Source organism: Argiope bruennichi, chromosome 8 (genome assembly GCF_947563725.1).
Source record: "Argiope bruennichi chromosome 8, qqArgBrue1.1, whole genome shotgun sequence".
NCBI classification, from domain to species: Eukaryota; Metazoa; Arthropoda; class Arachnida; order Araneae; family Araneidae; genus Argiope; species Argiope bruennichi.
Window position 1 is genome coordinate 114,336,437 of NC_079158.1, and position 15,054 is coordinate 114,351,490.

At 26.0% G+C, this 15,054-nt stretch overlaps 1 protein-coding gene across 1 annotated transcript; it reads right to left on the minus strand.

Moving 5' to 3' along the window:
• Positions 1–533: 533 nt before the first annotated feature.
• Positions 534–14,986, minus strand: LOC129981069 (histone-binding protein RBBP4). Its single transcript, XM_056091712.1, has 13 exons — positions 14,846–14,986; positions 10,205–10,334; positions 10,066–10,116; positions 9,352–9,446; positions 9,026–9,199; positions 7,917–7,971; positions 7,199–7,259; positions 6,220–6,312; positions 4,647–4,714; positions 3,685–3,811; positions 2,609–2,821; positions 1,746–1,856; positions 534–745 (listed from the first exon to the last, which is right to left on the minus strand). The coding sequence occupies exons 1-13, from the start codon at positions 14,862–14,864 to the stop codon at positions 677–679; spliced, it is 1,266 nt and encodes a 421-aa protein (XP_055947687.1). The 5' UTR covers positions 14,865–14,986; the 3' UTR covers positions 534–676.
• Between the last annotated feature and the right edge of the window lie 68 nt (positions 14,987–15,054).

Below are 15,054 nucleotides of genomic sequence, written 5' to 3' on the forward strand. Positions count from 1 at the left end.
CGTCGTCATTTTTTAACCTTGATTTTCACCCTATTAGATTCTTTTTTGTTCAATTTTTTCCCCCCAATGTATGTGAATACTGTATTGTTTCTAACCATATTTTAATTCAATCTGCAAGTAATCCAAGTTTATTTTATTGTTAAATGTAAATATTTCCCCATTTTATCTTTCTCCTCACCCCTATTTTGACGAATTAAACCCATCCTAACGCACGCACAAAAACGCGGAGGGTTTTAAAATCTGTTGTCAAACAATACCTCTAATATGAAAATAAAGCCTGCATACTTAAAAAATCAAACAGCCTGCATTTTTTTAACCTGCATAAGGGCTCATGATATTTAAGAAATTCTTTAGCAATAATAAGTTCTGAACAATGATCTATTCACAAATAAATTAAATATTTCTCAAAAAAGAAAATTTATTTTAACCTTTTTTTTCGTATTGCTTACAGTTCTCAGTCAAGGAAATCTTTGAAATATTTGAATTAAAAAGAACAAATATTACAAATTGAATTAAAAAAAAACAAATATACCTTAATTATGAAAATGTTTATTATCAAAGTTGTGTACACATCAGAGATAAATTTGAATAAGGCTGATATACACTTTTAAAATATCCCTTTTTTAAAGAATGAATTAAAAGCATAAATAAAATGTAAATGAAAAGTTTATACATCTCAGGTTGTTGCAGGCTCCAGATCTGTGGCAAGAGTTTCCGGCTCTTCATCATTGTAGATATTTTCAGCCTAGATGGGGAAAAAAACTCCAGTTTGATTTTGCCACTGAAAACTTTTCCATTCAAGTTTCATTTAATATACTAATAGCTTGTGAATCAAAAATAGAACAGATAAGAATATCATATATGCACTTAAGAGCTATTTTCAATCTCAAAGAATTTGCTATTTTCAAATCAGAAGACCAGTTTTCAATACAGTGAACCTTTTAGCCATGAAACTATTTCAACATTTCAATAAATCATTCTAAAAGTACGAGAACAAGTTTAAAGTAATGGGTAACTAAGAAATTTGAACAAAAAGTTAATTTCTAAAAAAATAACTGAGGTCATTCTACTATTCCTCCCATCATACACCTAAATATCAAGTATCATGGCAACAATTTATATTATATATATATAATTTTGAAATGCATTTCTTAAAAGAAAAGATTATGTCTTGAATGTATCGTTAAAGGCAATGGTTAAAAAGTTAAACTAAATTGTAAAAGAACTTGCTTATTAAGGAAATTACTGAATAATAAAGATATTACAAATTTTTTTATTGAATTAATGGTGGCATACAGAAACGAAATACAAACCTCTTTTACTTCAGTAATTTGCAATATTAAAAAATAAATGCGAAATACATACAGTATAATACAAAGACAACTCTTTATACAATTTTTGTTGATATGCAATTCTTGATTTTAGAGTAAAATTCCTTATATATTAGTTTTATACAATGCTATCTTATCATTTTTGCTTTTTAATACAACCAAAGAAAATTTTATATTCAATATTTATATTATAGTCATAAAAGCATATTTTATGGTTAATAGCTTATTAATTTGATAAATAAATTAAATAATTAGAAAATGTATAGACAACTACAGATAATAATTTTTTTAAAAAGTTTATAGCAAGACAGAAAAGATTTGATATTTTAATTAAATAAATTACACAATTAAAAAAAAAGTTTTAGAAGATGAAGAGTGATGAATTTCAGTTAGAACAATTAATAGAGAACTAACCATCTGCCACACTTGCATAATGTTATCTTCAGAGACTGAGCAGATGACCCAAGGTTCATTAGGATTCCATGAAAAGTCAGAAATTTTAGCGGTGTGACCACCATGGATAAACTGAAACAAAATGACGAAGAAAAAAAATGTTAGATTTAAGACACACATTTATAAGACTAATTGATTGGTTACTATAAAATGTAATCATTTTCTTTAAAAGATAATGTTTACAATTGGGGTAATTGTATTTTTTAATTAATTCACAAATGAAAAGTTTTGAGATATAATTAGACATTTATTCAACTGGAAAAATCAGAATTTTTTTATTCATGTAAATGATTTAGGTATGAAAAAATTTATTTTACTATACTTCTTAAGCTGAATTTAAAAATAAGCAAAACAAATAAGAGATCCATTTAAACTTCAACTACCAATACAGGATATGTTTCACAATGACATATTTAATTACATTGCTGAGATATATATGATGAATTAATATCTAATAATTATAGCACTTCCTAATTCCGAGACATGGCATCAGTTACGCATGTAAGACATTATTATTAAGCAAAATGTAGCAATCAATATTTTTCTCTTTTTTATCCACCATTCATAAATCAATGAAATTCAAAACACCTTTTGAAAAGGAGAAATTCATTCAAAGGGAATCTGAACGATTTAAAGCCGATTGGAATTTGAATCATTTTGAGAACTCAATTATCAATTAAAAATTTTTATGTTCTCTTTTGGTCTTCCTTTTAATAAAAAGATGAGTGTGTCAAAATGAAATTGTGACACAATCTTCAAAATACTTATGGAAAATTCAAATTTATGCTTAATAACTCGCATGAAAAATTATGCAAAATAGTTACCAGTAATTCAGGAGGTCCATCTTCCGCATCTTCAGGTGATTGTTCCTCACCTATCTTGCTAAGATCCCAGACATGCAACCTCCTGTCAGTGCCACTAGATGCTAAAATGGTCTCATTGTGTGGAGACCATTGAACCTGGAAAATCTCATCCTTATGCGATTCAAAGGAATGAAGCTTCAATTTCAAGTTACGTAAATCCCAAAGAGCTACAGTCTAATGAATAAATACAACCATATTAGCTAATTGAATATTTTAATGTTTTCATGCAAGATAAAAGATAACTGTAAATAAAAATAAAAATTAAATCATGCAATGACTATAGTTACATAAAAAAATATCAGAAATATAAGCAAAATTGTTACATTTAAATATACGATGTGAAACTTATATGCATGGCTTTATATTTTCAGCCGAGATGATGTTCATACAAACTAATATTAAGAAAGGGAATAAGAAAGTTTAGAAGGAACGGAGCAAGAAATTTGATAATTTGGAAAATCCAAATTTGCATTTTAAAAATGATTGTTTTGCATTAAAATACTATAAGTTTTCAGTTTTTAAAGAAGCTCTATTTATAATCAAAAAGCAAGTTCAAAATTTTTGACACTGTTTTGAAAATACTGCACAGATTTTTAGTGCTATCATGCTACAATATAGGAAGAATCTGTTTTATTAGGAAGTAGAATATATATGTGTTATCTAAAATTTAATGATTTTAAACTCAAAATTAACAGATGCTACAATTTAGCTTTTATCAACAAATATTATTTTTGTTTTAAGGTTCTTGTCAAATAAGTCAACACATTCTGTAATATTTGTCATTCCTATTATAAATCAACATAATTCCAGGAGGCAGGACAGAGTTACACATTATCGAAATTATACAGCTAGTTGAATAAACAATAATCATATTATACAACAATTAAAAATTTAAAAACATTTTAAAATGTGAATTAAGAATATAAGTAAATAAATTAGTTAATCATAATCCAAACATTTCAAGCATGCATAACAACCATACAAGATGTTTAAAAATTTTGATGTATACAAAAGGAATGCAATATAAATTAATTCACCTTATCAGCAGAGCCTGTAGCTAATATAAATTCACTGTAAGGATTAAATGACAGACAATTTACTTCTGCTGTGTGAGCATCAACTGTATGACTGGGTTTGCTTGTATTGTTAGAACGGGTATCCCAGCTAGAAAAAAAAATATTAACACATTATTTGTGTTCCATTAAATATACATTTGTAATATGTAGTAAATGATGAACAAGCCATAAAAATTTACACAAGATTATGTCATGTATACATTAAACACCATGTAAAATGTCTGAACATTTCACACAGCAAATTCTGTGACTATCCGCCCTCTTTTATTTATTTAGCCATCTACAACCAACTTCTCAAATGCAATGAAAATATATGAACAAACAGAAGTTTTCATGAATTATCTTGTATACTCAATAATAAAGATATCATCCCAATTCATTCTGTATGGAAATTGTGGATCTTGGATAAGGCCAAAAACTCCATGCAGTACTTCAGATTTTTTATTTTTTTCTTTCACATGGGTCATATACAAGTCAGATATAACACAGGCTTGAAACAAAGTAAGCTTATTTTCATAAAATAATGAAATTACTAAATACAATGATGTGAAATAAGTATGATTCATCGAATAATAAAATGAATAAATTTATATAATAGGTGCTTGAAACATGTAATAATTCTGCAATATTTTTAATAAAAGAAAATTAAATGAACGTAAGGATAAAATTTGACTTTAAAGAAAGCTGAAATTTCCATTTTTATAGATATATGTCATGTCTGATAAGTGTGTTGTATTATAGCTGGAGAAAAATCAAGTAAATAGTTTGGATGCATTTTTATGCAATATATTTCCATTCTTGCTTATTGCTGAACACAATACTGAAAGCAACTACAGTACTGAAAATCAAACCCTCATAATTCCTAAAAAGAAATGCATTTAATGGAATGCATTAAGAAATGCATTCCTGCATTTAATACTCACATCATTAACTTTTGGTCATCAGCAACAGATCCAAATAAACTCTCATGAAGGAGATGCCAAGCAACATCCTACACATAAATTACAAAAAGCAGAAATTTTAGAATAAATAAATGTTCTTCAAACTTGAACTTACATAGAACAAATAATTTTTAAATGAAACAAATCATGTATTAAAACAACTGAATTAATCTAAATAAATAAGCAAGCTGAAGGTTTTTAAGAAAATAAACCACAAAATTTTCAAAATATATAAACAGCTTAGTTTGAATCCCTTCCCAAATAAGGCAATGATAAATCTGCAGACACAAATATACCAAGCATAATGCAATACCAGATGTAAACACATAAGCTAAATTATAAATTGTTGACTCAGCAATTCTAAATCTCTCCTGTTACTTTAATCTTATTATAAACTGATTTCTGAAGTTTCATTAAAATGAAATATCACAACCCTTGATTAAAATATATTCACTAATTTTTTCTTTTTAACTAAAACTCAATATTCACTTACATAAAAATGAATTTAGATAAATGATTATATACTAAGAAAAATGAGAAGCCTAATTTTTATATAGAATTAAAATATTACATCTGATAACAATTATATAAATAGAATTTAGAATTGAAAATATCAAAATCTCTCTCAATTATTCAAATAGTGGAAAAGGATGCAATTTAAAATTTTGCAGTTTATTTTAGCAAAATTTTGATTTTGCTAAAATATTAATAATAAAAACAATCAAACAAATAAAAAAAAACCTTCAAATAATTATCTTTTATAAATAAAACTGTTGAATCTAAAAGGAAAACATCTATGAAATAAAATATTTATTTTCATAATATTTAAATGTTTCCACATTTAAAAGTTCATAATAAAATTATCAAAAAAAAAAAAAAAATCACTAGAACATTTGAGGAATACCTATAATTAAAGACCATAGCAAACATTCATTTTAAATTTACTAAAATTAATAATACAGTCTCCATTAAATTCAAATCCTAAAGAAAGAAGTTTGGGATAATGTCCATTCGTTTTACATTTACACTAAACCACACAGTTTAAAATTCATCAGTGAAACTTTTTACAGCATTTGATAAGAATTTGCAATATGAAGATAAAGAGATATGATAGATAAGAAGATTCATATTTCGTAAATATGTTGGATGCTGATGAAACAAAATGGAAATTATTCAAGGAGTAATGATGCATATTATATTATTTTTAATGTATTTTTTTACATGCCTTTCACATGCATGCTTGTAATTTTTTATACAATTATTTTTAAAGCGTTAAGTTCAAAATTTGTACAGGAACATAATTTATAATTAAGATTAGTGTAAAATATTTTTTATTGATTTGTTTTCACAGTTAAAACAAAAGATTTTTAAAAAAATGTTAATAAAATTATGACAAATTTATAATGCAATTGAGAGTAAATTAAAACTTAAAAATATAATTAAATATTATGATAACTGCAGGTTAAGATTTTTATTAATATATACACGATTCTGAACAACTTCAGTATAACAGATGAAAAATCATAAATAAGTAGATAGATATAAACACACAAACCTCCACAACAGCAGTGTGACCAGTGAAAATAGTTTTTGCATCCACAATTTTATTATCTCTAGGAGTAGAATTGATATCCCACAGACAAATAGTCTATATATAGAAAAAGATTAAAAATGCAGATCAGTGTCTCTAAAAAATTATTTTTCACATAACAAAGTTTCATTAAAATTCAGATTATTTATAAATATATTACCTATCAATATGCATTTTGTATATTTATATACTTTATTGATACATGTTCCAATAATTTAATTTCTTCATTGGTAACAAAAATACACAAATAGTTCTATTTTATCATTATTAAAAATATCTGTCATGTAAGTTATTTCTGAGCTGTTTAAAAAAAAAAAAAAGTCGTACTCTGTTAATAATTCAAGTTTTACCTTTATAAATACAATCAAACATGAGAGAAGCAATATGTAATGGAACCTTGAGCATCCAAATGAAATGGCCCCGATTTCTTTCTCAATTAAAGGGGAAATTTGGTAAAATATTTTTTACATATAAAACAGTAGAATATTGATTTTGAGTAATCTGTGAAATAACTAAAAACTATTCAAATTATATAGATGCTGCCACTTAAACCAACACTAAATAGATGGAATCCAATGATGACATTTCTTTGCCTGTTAAGATACTTAAATAGTGCAACCTTAAAATATTGAGCAAGTTTTCTTTTGCCAAGAGGAAATAACGACTCTTGCTTATACATTTTTAAATACCACTTCAAATTATTCTTAGAGATAAAAATTAGCTATGTTTCTTATTTATAATTAGCTTTTTATATATTCCCCCCCTCCCCAGAAAATAAGGATAAAACATATTTAAATTGTATAAAATTCCAGATTCTTAGGATATAGATTACTAATATTCCACTGTAATTGCAAAATTAACTAGATTTTGTGCCTTTAAAAGCCGCAAATATTTCAATTCACAAACATTTTCAAAGAGAGTAAGATTTTGAAATTTTACTTACGTGATCATCAGAAGCACTGAGTAAGTGCCCATTCAAATTGGGATTCCATGACAATCCATAGCTGTAAAAAAAAATTTCATTAAAATAATTTTAAAAATTAAATAGATTTTTCTTAACAGATAGTATTAAATGTGCACTAATAGGACACAATGATATGAGGCATATTTAAATACCAAGATTTTTAGCATGAACAATTTAAAATAACTTTTTTACTATATAGTTCAGAAACTGTCAAATGAAATTTTGGATTAGAAAAGATTAATTAGAAAAAATTACATTTAAGTTTTTCAAACTTAAATTCCATAAAAATAAAATTTGAATTTAATTTCATGCCGAAATAAATTGAACTAAAAAAAATGTGTGTCACTAAATAATGAAGAGGAATCAAACAAATTAACCAAATTTATCTAATGAAATAAATAAATCTTTTAAATTCATATTAATCAAGGTTATAAATATGGTATCATTACTTATTTAAATTAAATATTTATTAAATATAAAACATTGATTAACTTTATAATATTCAACATAAAATAAACATAAAACATTTATTAACTTTATAATATTCAACATAAAATAAACATTTCTAGATATTAATATGAAGTGCAATAACCATACCAAGCCTCAAAGCTCTTTTATATTAGCTCCAATCAAGCATAACAAATATTATCTTAAATGAATATACAAGAACATAATTTTAAACTTTAAAAAAATTTACCCTTCTTTCTGATGACCACGAAGTCTGAGATCTGGATTGCATTCACCACTAGGATCTGGAATAAATTTTTTTACAGTAAATTACTAATGAGCAAGCCATGCTTATTGATCAAAACCAATAAAAAATTTCATTACCAATGACTAAATAATCAAGAATATCCATTACTAATAAAATTGAATGATTGTATATATTGATGCTTTCTATAGATACACCATTTGAGTTAAGGCTACCAAACTTGTATGTATGTATATATATATATATATATATATATATATATATATATATATATATATATATATATATATATATATATATATATATATATATATATATATATATATATATATATATATAGGAGGAAAAGACAAATACCTGTTTTTTTTAATAAAAAATTATGCAAAATTTTGGCATTTTTCCACAATAATTTCCAAAATCGTAGCAGAGGAATGATTTTTACATTGTAAAATTCAAAAAATTATCTTTTCAAGGACATCAATTTAAATGCAATTTTTTTCTCTTCTAAATTTTGACCTTTTTTCACAATTCTTAACAACAGATTATATTGTTGCTTTGTAATTCTAACAAATTTTATTGTTTCTTAAAATATTTAATATTTTCTTACATAACTGAAAGCTACGAAAGAGGGATACTGTTTAATATTATTTAGCTTCAATGTTGAATAGAAATGTTATAGTACTGTTAAAGTTAGATAACAGATGACCTGAACAATTACAATTTTTAATAGCACCATGGTATCATGAGAAGGATTTCTATTAGAAATGCTTATGTAAGCAATTAAGAAAGGACATGCAAGACTATTACAATAAGACGACTTTACTAACCATCACAGTTTGATGCTTAAAAATAATTTGTTAACAGGACTGCAGAAATCATGTCTGAGTAATTTATCAGGAATTAAATATGGCCAATATCCCCAGCAAATCAGTTGGTTAGTGTATAATAAAGAGATAATCAGAAAAATATTTTTTCCCTACTTTATATGAAAGATACAGGCAATTTAACTCATTTATAAAAATCACTAAAAAATAAATAATTTTTTTTTTGGGGGGGGGACTCAAGAAATTAAATAAATTCTTATTATAATTTACCTGGTTTTGATGGATGTTTGGTGTAATCAAAAATTAAAACATCACTAGATGGAGTTTTTGTGGCAATGATGCATGGATTCTGAGGCATAAATCGGGCTCGATTAACTTCACCTTCATGATTTATTTTGATTTCAATTTCAATTTTTCCACTAACTGAACCAAAACCTCCAAATTCTGAAAAAAATAATAATAAATAGAATATTATTTATTATATAAATTAGCAAAAAAGATAGTAAAGTCATTCAAAAATCATAAAACACATTTGGAAATGATGGACATGCAATTGTAAAGTCAAAATAAACATGAAATTAAGTGAAAAAATATACCTCCTTTTTCACTATCATAGTGAGAAGCATCAAATTGTGCATCTTCACTTGGAAGTTGCACACTTGCAATCAATAAATGATTCTGTTCATCTGATCTAAAATGAAAATACAAACATTAGCATCCCCTCTCGCTGATGAAAAAATTTTAATATCTGACCTATTATTTACTAGTAACTACTTTTCTAAATTTAATTGATTTGACTTATACAATTATACTCTTTGCTTAAAAAAATTCAAAATAATTGCATTAATAAATAAATTAATAAGTCCACAGTTAAAACAAACTTACGTTTATTGAATGACTAATCCTATAAAACAACGTATCCAAATTTTTAAATAAATTAAAGCTAAGTAGATTAATAGGTAAACTGGGAAGAACTCACTATTTTTTCAAAATTTAGATTAATATATATACATGCATATGTATAGAATTTTAATATGTAGTAGTACGTATTGAATTTTCAAAAAATTACCACATTTGACAATCTTAAACAATACTGTTTTTTAACCCATTATTTAATAAGAATTAAATAAATATTTAATGATATCAGATGATAGTATTAATAAAACAATCTGGAAATAAAATTCACAACACACAAGAAATAAATAGACAGAAGCACAGGAAATAAGAAAAATTATAGAGACGAAACTTTATTTACCAGATACATTTAATTAACCTTTATATTTTCAATGATAAAATAAGATCAAACTTACGTGTGTGTTCCTAAAATCAGCCGATGAATTGAGTAATCTTTTCCTTCTGGTCTAAAAAAGCAAGGGGTAATTAATCTTTTACATTTTTGCCAGAAAATTTTTTTGTTAAAGCAAATAATTAATAAATTAAAATTTTTACTTTGTTACATCCGGTAACCACTGAGCTGTCAAACTTGGCCATTCCAAGGCATGTGTCATCACCAAATCATACAAGAAGGGAGTATTCTTCTTCCATATTTTATATTCTTCATTAATCACCCGCTCCTCAACTGTAAATTAAAAACATAATTTACTACTAATTAAAATTACTACTAATAAATTACAGCTAATAATTTACTACTAATAAATTACAGCTAATTAAAAAATTCCATTATATAATACAATCCTATAGTTACATTTTGTCTTATTTCAAGAAACTGTTCCCTGATCATATTGTTTAAAAAATATAAGGGTAATAAAAAATTTATGCATTAGAATGAATAAATTTTTAATTTAAGATCAGCAAGCATTAAGTGTTGCACTTCATCTATTGGTAAAATATTTTGTTTTCATGCTTATTTTAATAGAAAATAAATTTTTAAATAGTCTTAAATATTCTATTTAATGTTTATTCTAGTAATAATTATATTTGATGATCCTTTTGAAATGCATTAGGGAAGAATTGGATTAAAAAATTTATTTTATAGGTAGCAGCCATTAAATAAATTTGTTATTTTTATTTTTTTTAAAAATCATTTTTTCTGAATAACCTTATTTTTTGAAATATTCCAATAATTTAAGATCTATTACATAAAAATTGAAAACAAGCATTTTAAATTAAAAATTGAAATAACTATATTGCTTTCAAAAGTAATTTCTTTCTGGAGATATTTTAATCAGTAACAGAAAAAAAGTATAGTGTAGTAATGGGAAGATCAAGCACAAGTCCTAAATAAAGTCTTCGAAAATTCTAAGTATTAAGGTCTGAAAATAGTTCATTTCACAAATTGAAAGTCAAATAGTTTTATTAATATCTTATTTTGAAGCAATACAAGGACTTTTGGAGGGCAGGTCTCTAATATTGAAACACAGCCAGATGACAAGATTAATAACACCCCTCTAAACTTCAACAACACACTTATAAGAAGACACTTGATTCACAATATTGAATTCAATGAGCATCAAGCATAAATAAACAAAAATCTCCAGTGCAAGATTTTATCGCATGTCACTACAATTATTAAAAGTTAGAAAGTTCTAAAGAAGGTACATTATAGAATACTTTGAAACTGGTACACTTTATATAAGCACACCTTTCATAATGCTTCACTTGAATCACAATACTGATTAATTTAAACTTTTTTTCTTTCAAAAAATAATGGTCTATTTTTCAATATTATCAGAGAAAATATTTTGTTACATTGGCTTTAAGTTAAAATAATTAAAATAAAATAACTATTTTAAAGTACAAGTTTTTATCCTTTTTACAAATTATTGCTATCAATAAAAAGGACCAATCATTGAGGCACCAAAAACATTATAGCTAATTATGTTTTTTTAAAAAAAACTGTCTTTTCCTTTTAATAAATGATATTCTTCTCGCCTAAAAAGAAACTTATATTTGCAAATTTAAAATAAAATTGTAGATTTAAATGAATAATTGATATAGATAAAGAGTGTATAGAATTTATTCTTAAATTTAACACTATGATCAATGAGTTAATTTTACACAGTAATACATTATCATTTCTTTCTACACTAAACTGTTGTATGAGGCCACAACAACTGAACACAACTTAAACTCTCTAAGACATCCCCAAATATGGAATACAAAACAATTTCTTTCCACTATAGTCATATGATATGCGATCGCTGTGTTTTTTTACACATTTGGTGCCCATGCCAGTGCAATTTTAGTATTATTTACTGACATTCTAAATGCATATCCAATGGCATTTATTATTATTTTTTTTCTCTCTCTCTCTCTCTCTCTCGATTGGCAGAAGTTTTATAAAATGACTTGAAATCCGTATACGGCAGATTGGCGCCATTTTTGTGTCGCCAATAATGCGTGTTTGTTTAGTATAGCGCGATTCTTAAACAGAACTTTTGAGCCCATGTTAGGCTTCAAACGGTTAACATAAAGAAGAGTATGGATCCCGATAATGGCAGCCAGAAATTACCATTTATCAACAAATTTCTCGCCAATTTGGTAGCCGTATACTGGAGCTGAGCCACTTTTAATACTGTTGCATTAAACACATAAAATTTGAACCTGCTGCTTATACTTGAGGGTTTTCCAGAATTTATGCATTCTGATGAATGAATGACGAGCCTTTCTTACTCCAGTCTTTATCTCTTCATCTGTGCGTCTCAGCTTATTTATTGTAACATCAAAATATGAAAAATAGCTAGTTTTTTTCAATTTTAATTAAAAATGAATTATTACTTTTATTATTTATTTTCAAATCCACCTGTTTGGAATACTCTCAAATTTGTCTTTTTCTTCATGTTGATAAAATTTGAAGCCAGTAAAACAATATCAGCAAACCCCAAGTCTTCCAGTGTCAAATTTTGATGTGTCTCATCATCAAGTCTATTAGAATATGAAAAGTATTCTAGAGAGGATGTATCACTACTTTAATCCAGTTTCGATATGAAATATCTCTGACAGTATGCCATTCATAATAACTAATGCTCTGCTTCTATAATACATATTTCTAATAATATTGATTGGTATTTCAGGAATTGTATAGAAACTTTAGGTTTTGCACAAGTAATCCACAACAATATTGTTAAATACTTTCTCAAAATCTTTAAAATTCAAGTATAAAGCTAAGCTTAACTCAATACATTGCTCAAGAATGCTTCTTAGAACAAAAATTATCATCAGGGCTTGACTCAGCCCAATTGGAGCCCGGAGAAAAACTTCTTTGCCCCCCCCAACACACTGCTTTACTACTTTAGTAATGAAGAACTGCACTTTATGGAGGAATTTAAATTTTTCACCTCATTACAGATATATAACAAGAAAAGTATATACCTATAAAGTCCCCTCTCCAATAGTCAGACGAAATATCGTTCTGTCCATTTTATTGATTTTCTGACAATTCTATATCCATCATTAAAAGGATATAGCATAGATGCATAAAACAAAAAGATTTTTTAATTTTAGAAGAAAATAATTTTCTTTTAAAATTAAAAAACAAAACAATATGCTAATATTGTAGCCTTCAGTAAAGTACAATAAAAAGTTATTTTTTCAAAACAACTAAAACATTTCTGCATCTTATTTCATAGATATATCGAAATAAAGCATTCTTTACTGTTACAGAACATTGTAGGAAAAATGAGACTAAAAAGTGTCATCTGTGTAAATATGTATTTGTACTTTTGATCATTTTTTCATATCATAACACTAAATAATGTTTTCTTTTAAAGTTATTACATAATATTATGCTAGGCTGCATTACTACTACGCAAGAAAAACTTAGAATAATAAAATTTTTATTGACCTCGAATGATTATACTTATTTTTAAATCTACAAAATTCTAACATGTTCATAACTAACTCAGTTTTAATCAAGATTTACTATTTTCTCAAAATAATAACAATAAATAAAGAAAAACATCGATTAGGGGAGTCCCCTCTGATGTGGGAGCCCACGGCAACTGCCCCGTATGCCCCTGCCTTAGTCAGGCTCTGCTTATTCTAAATCTAAACACCTGCTAGTTCTGATTTAATAATTTTATCTATTTCATCTTTCATTCTGTTAACATGAAACTTGGTAAAAAAAATAAATTAGGTAACAGAATACAATTCCTCTCTAGTAATAACATATTTAGTTAGATTTTTTAAAAGGGATATTTAAAATAAACGATTTTTTTCAAGCATTATTGCCAAACAAGATTATATATATATATATAATTAAGATGCTATTGAAAGTCTTGAATTCAGTATTTAGGTTATTTTGTGATATGCTTGGCTATTCTTTGGAGTTTTAATATGTACTATGATAAAGCATGCTTAGTAACAAAGATATACACACACAAAAAAAAATCTTAATTATGATTAGTAAATACTTTTAAGACAAATCCCAACAGTCTATCTAAAATTTGTTCTTTTTAAACAAAAAAAAGTACACAAAAAGGCGCAAAAATATAAACATAATGCTCAAAATTTTATAAACCTAAATAAACAGATGTATCTAAGTTACAATTTACACATGATAAGAGTGTTAGAATTAATTTCTATCACCGAAATAGAAATAGGCAACATCCTGACGAATGAAACAGACATTGTAGTAACATGGTAAACTAATTTTAGAACACTGAAAAAAAAAAAATATGCGAATCCATAAAAAATTTTTTTTAATTTTACAGACACAACTTTTTTATATTCGTAAATGACTAAGGCATGCAAGGCAATCTTATGTCTGCAAACAAATCTATCACACCTAATGAAACTAACAAATGAATTATTTCGACTCCAAGAAATTGCTTTGGAGAATGATACAATACATAAACAATTATCAAGATTCAATCAACATATATCAGAAATGTTTATTTTACATTAAAAAACAACGTCAAGATGAAAAATGTCATAAAAATCAGGGAAATTATGCGAAATGCAATATTTACTCGAACACAATAACTTTCTTATGAAGTTGGCAAATAAACAATGAATAGGACTAAATCTTACAAATAAAAAAGTAATTTGAACTAATTTATAACTAAACCGAAACGATTTCAAAAGTAAACAGAGCCTAAGTTCACAGTAAAAACATTATCAATTACTTACCGGCGTCTTTATCAGCCATTTTCGTAGTAAAATTTAGTGTGTTTTAACGCGGAAGCACGAACGTCAAGAACCGCTAATACAACTTTGGCGCTATTGTAGATGGCGCTAAAAATGAGATTATATTTTTTAACGATAATTAAGAAATAGTTTTAAAAATTTACATAATGTCCAGATTAAAATTCCACTAAATTCAAAATATGATAAAAAGG

Coding starts and splice junctions, on each gene's coding strand:
- LOC129981069 (XM_056091712.1), bottom strand. Junction 7,260..7,916: donor CGTGGTCATCAGAAAGAAGG/GTAAATTTTTTT, acceptor TTTTTTTTACAG/CTATGGATTGTCATGGAATC. Junction 2,822..3,684: donor CTACAGGCTCTGCTGATAAG/GTGAATTAATTT, acceptor TTTATTCATTAG/ACTGTAGCTCTTTGGGATTT.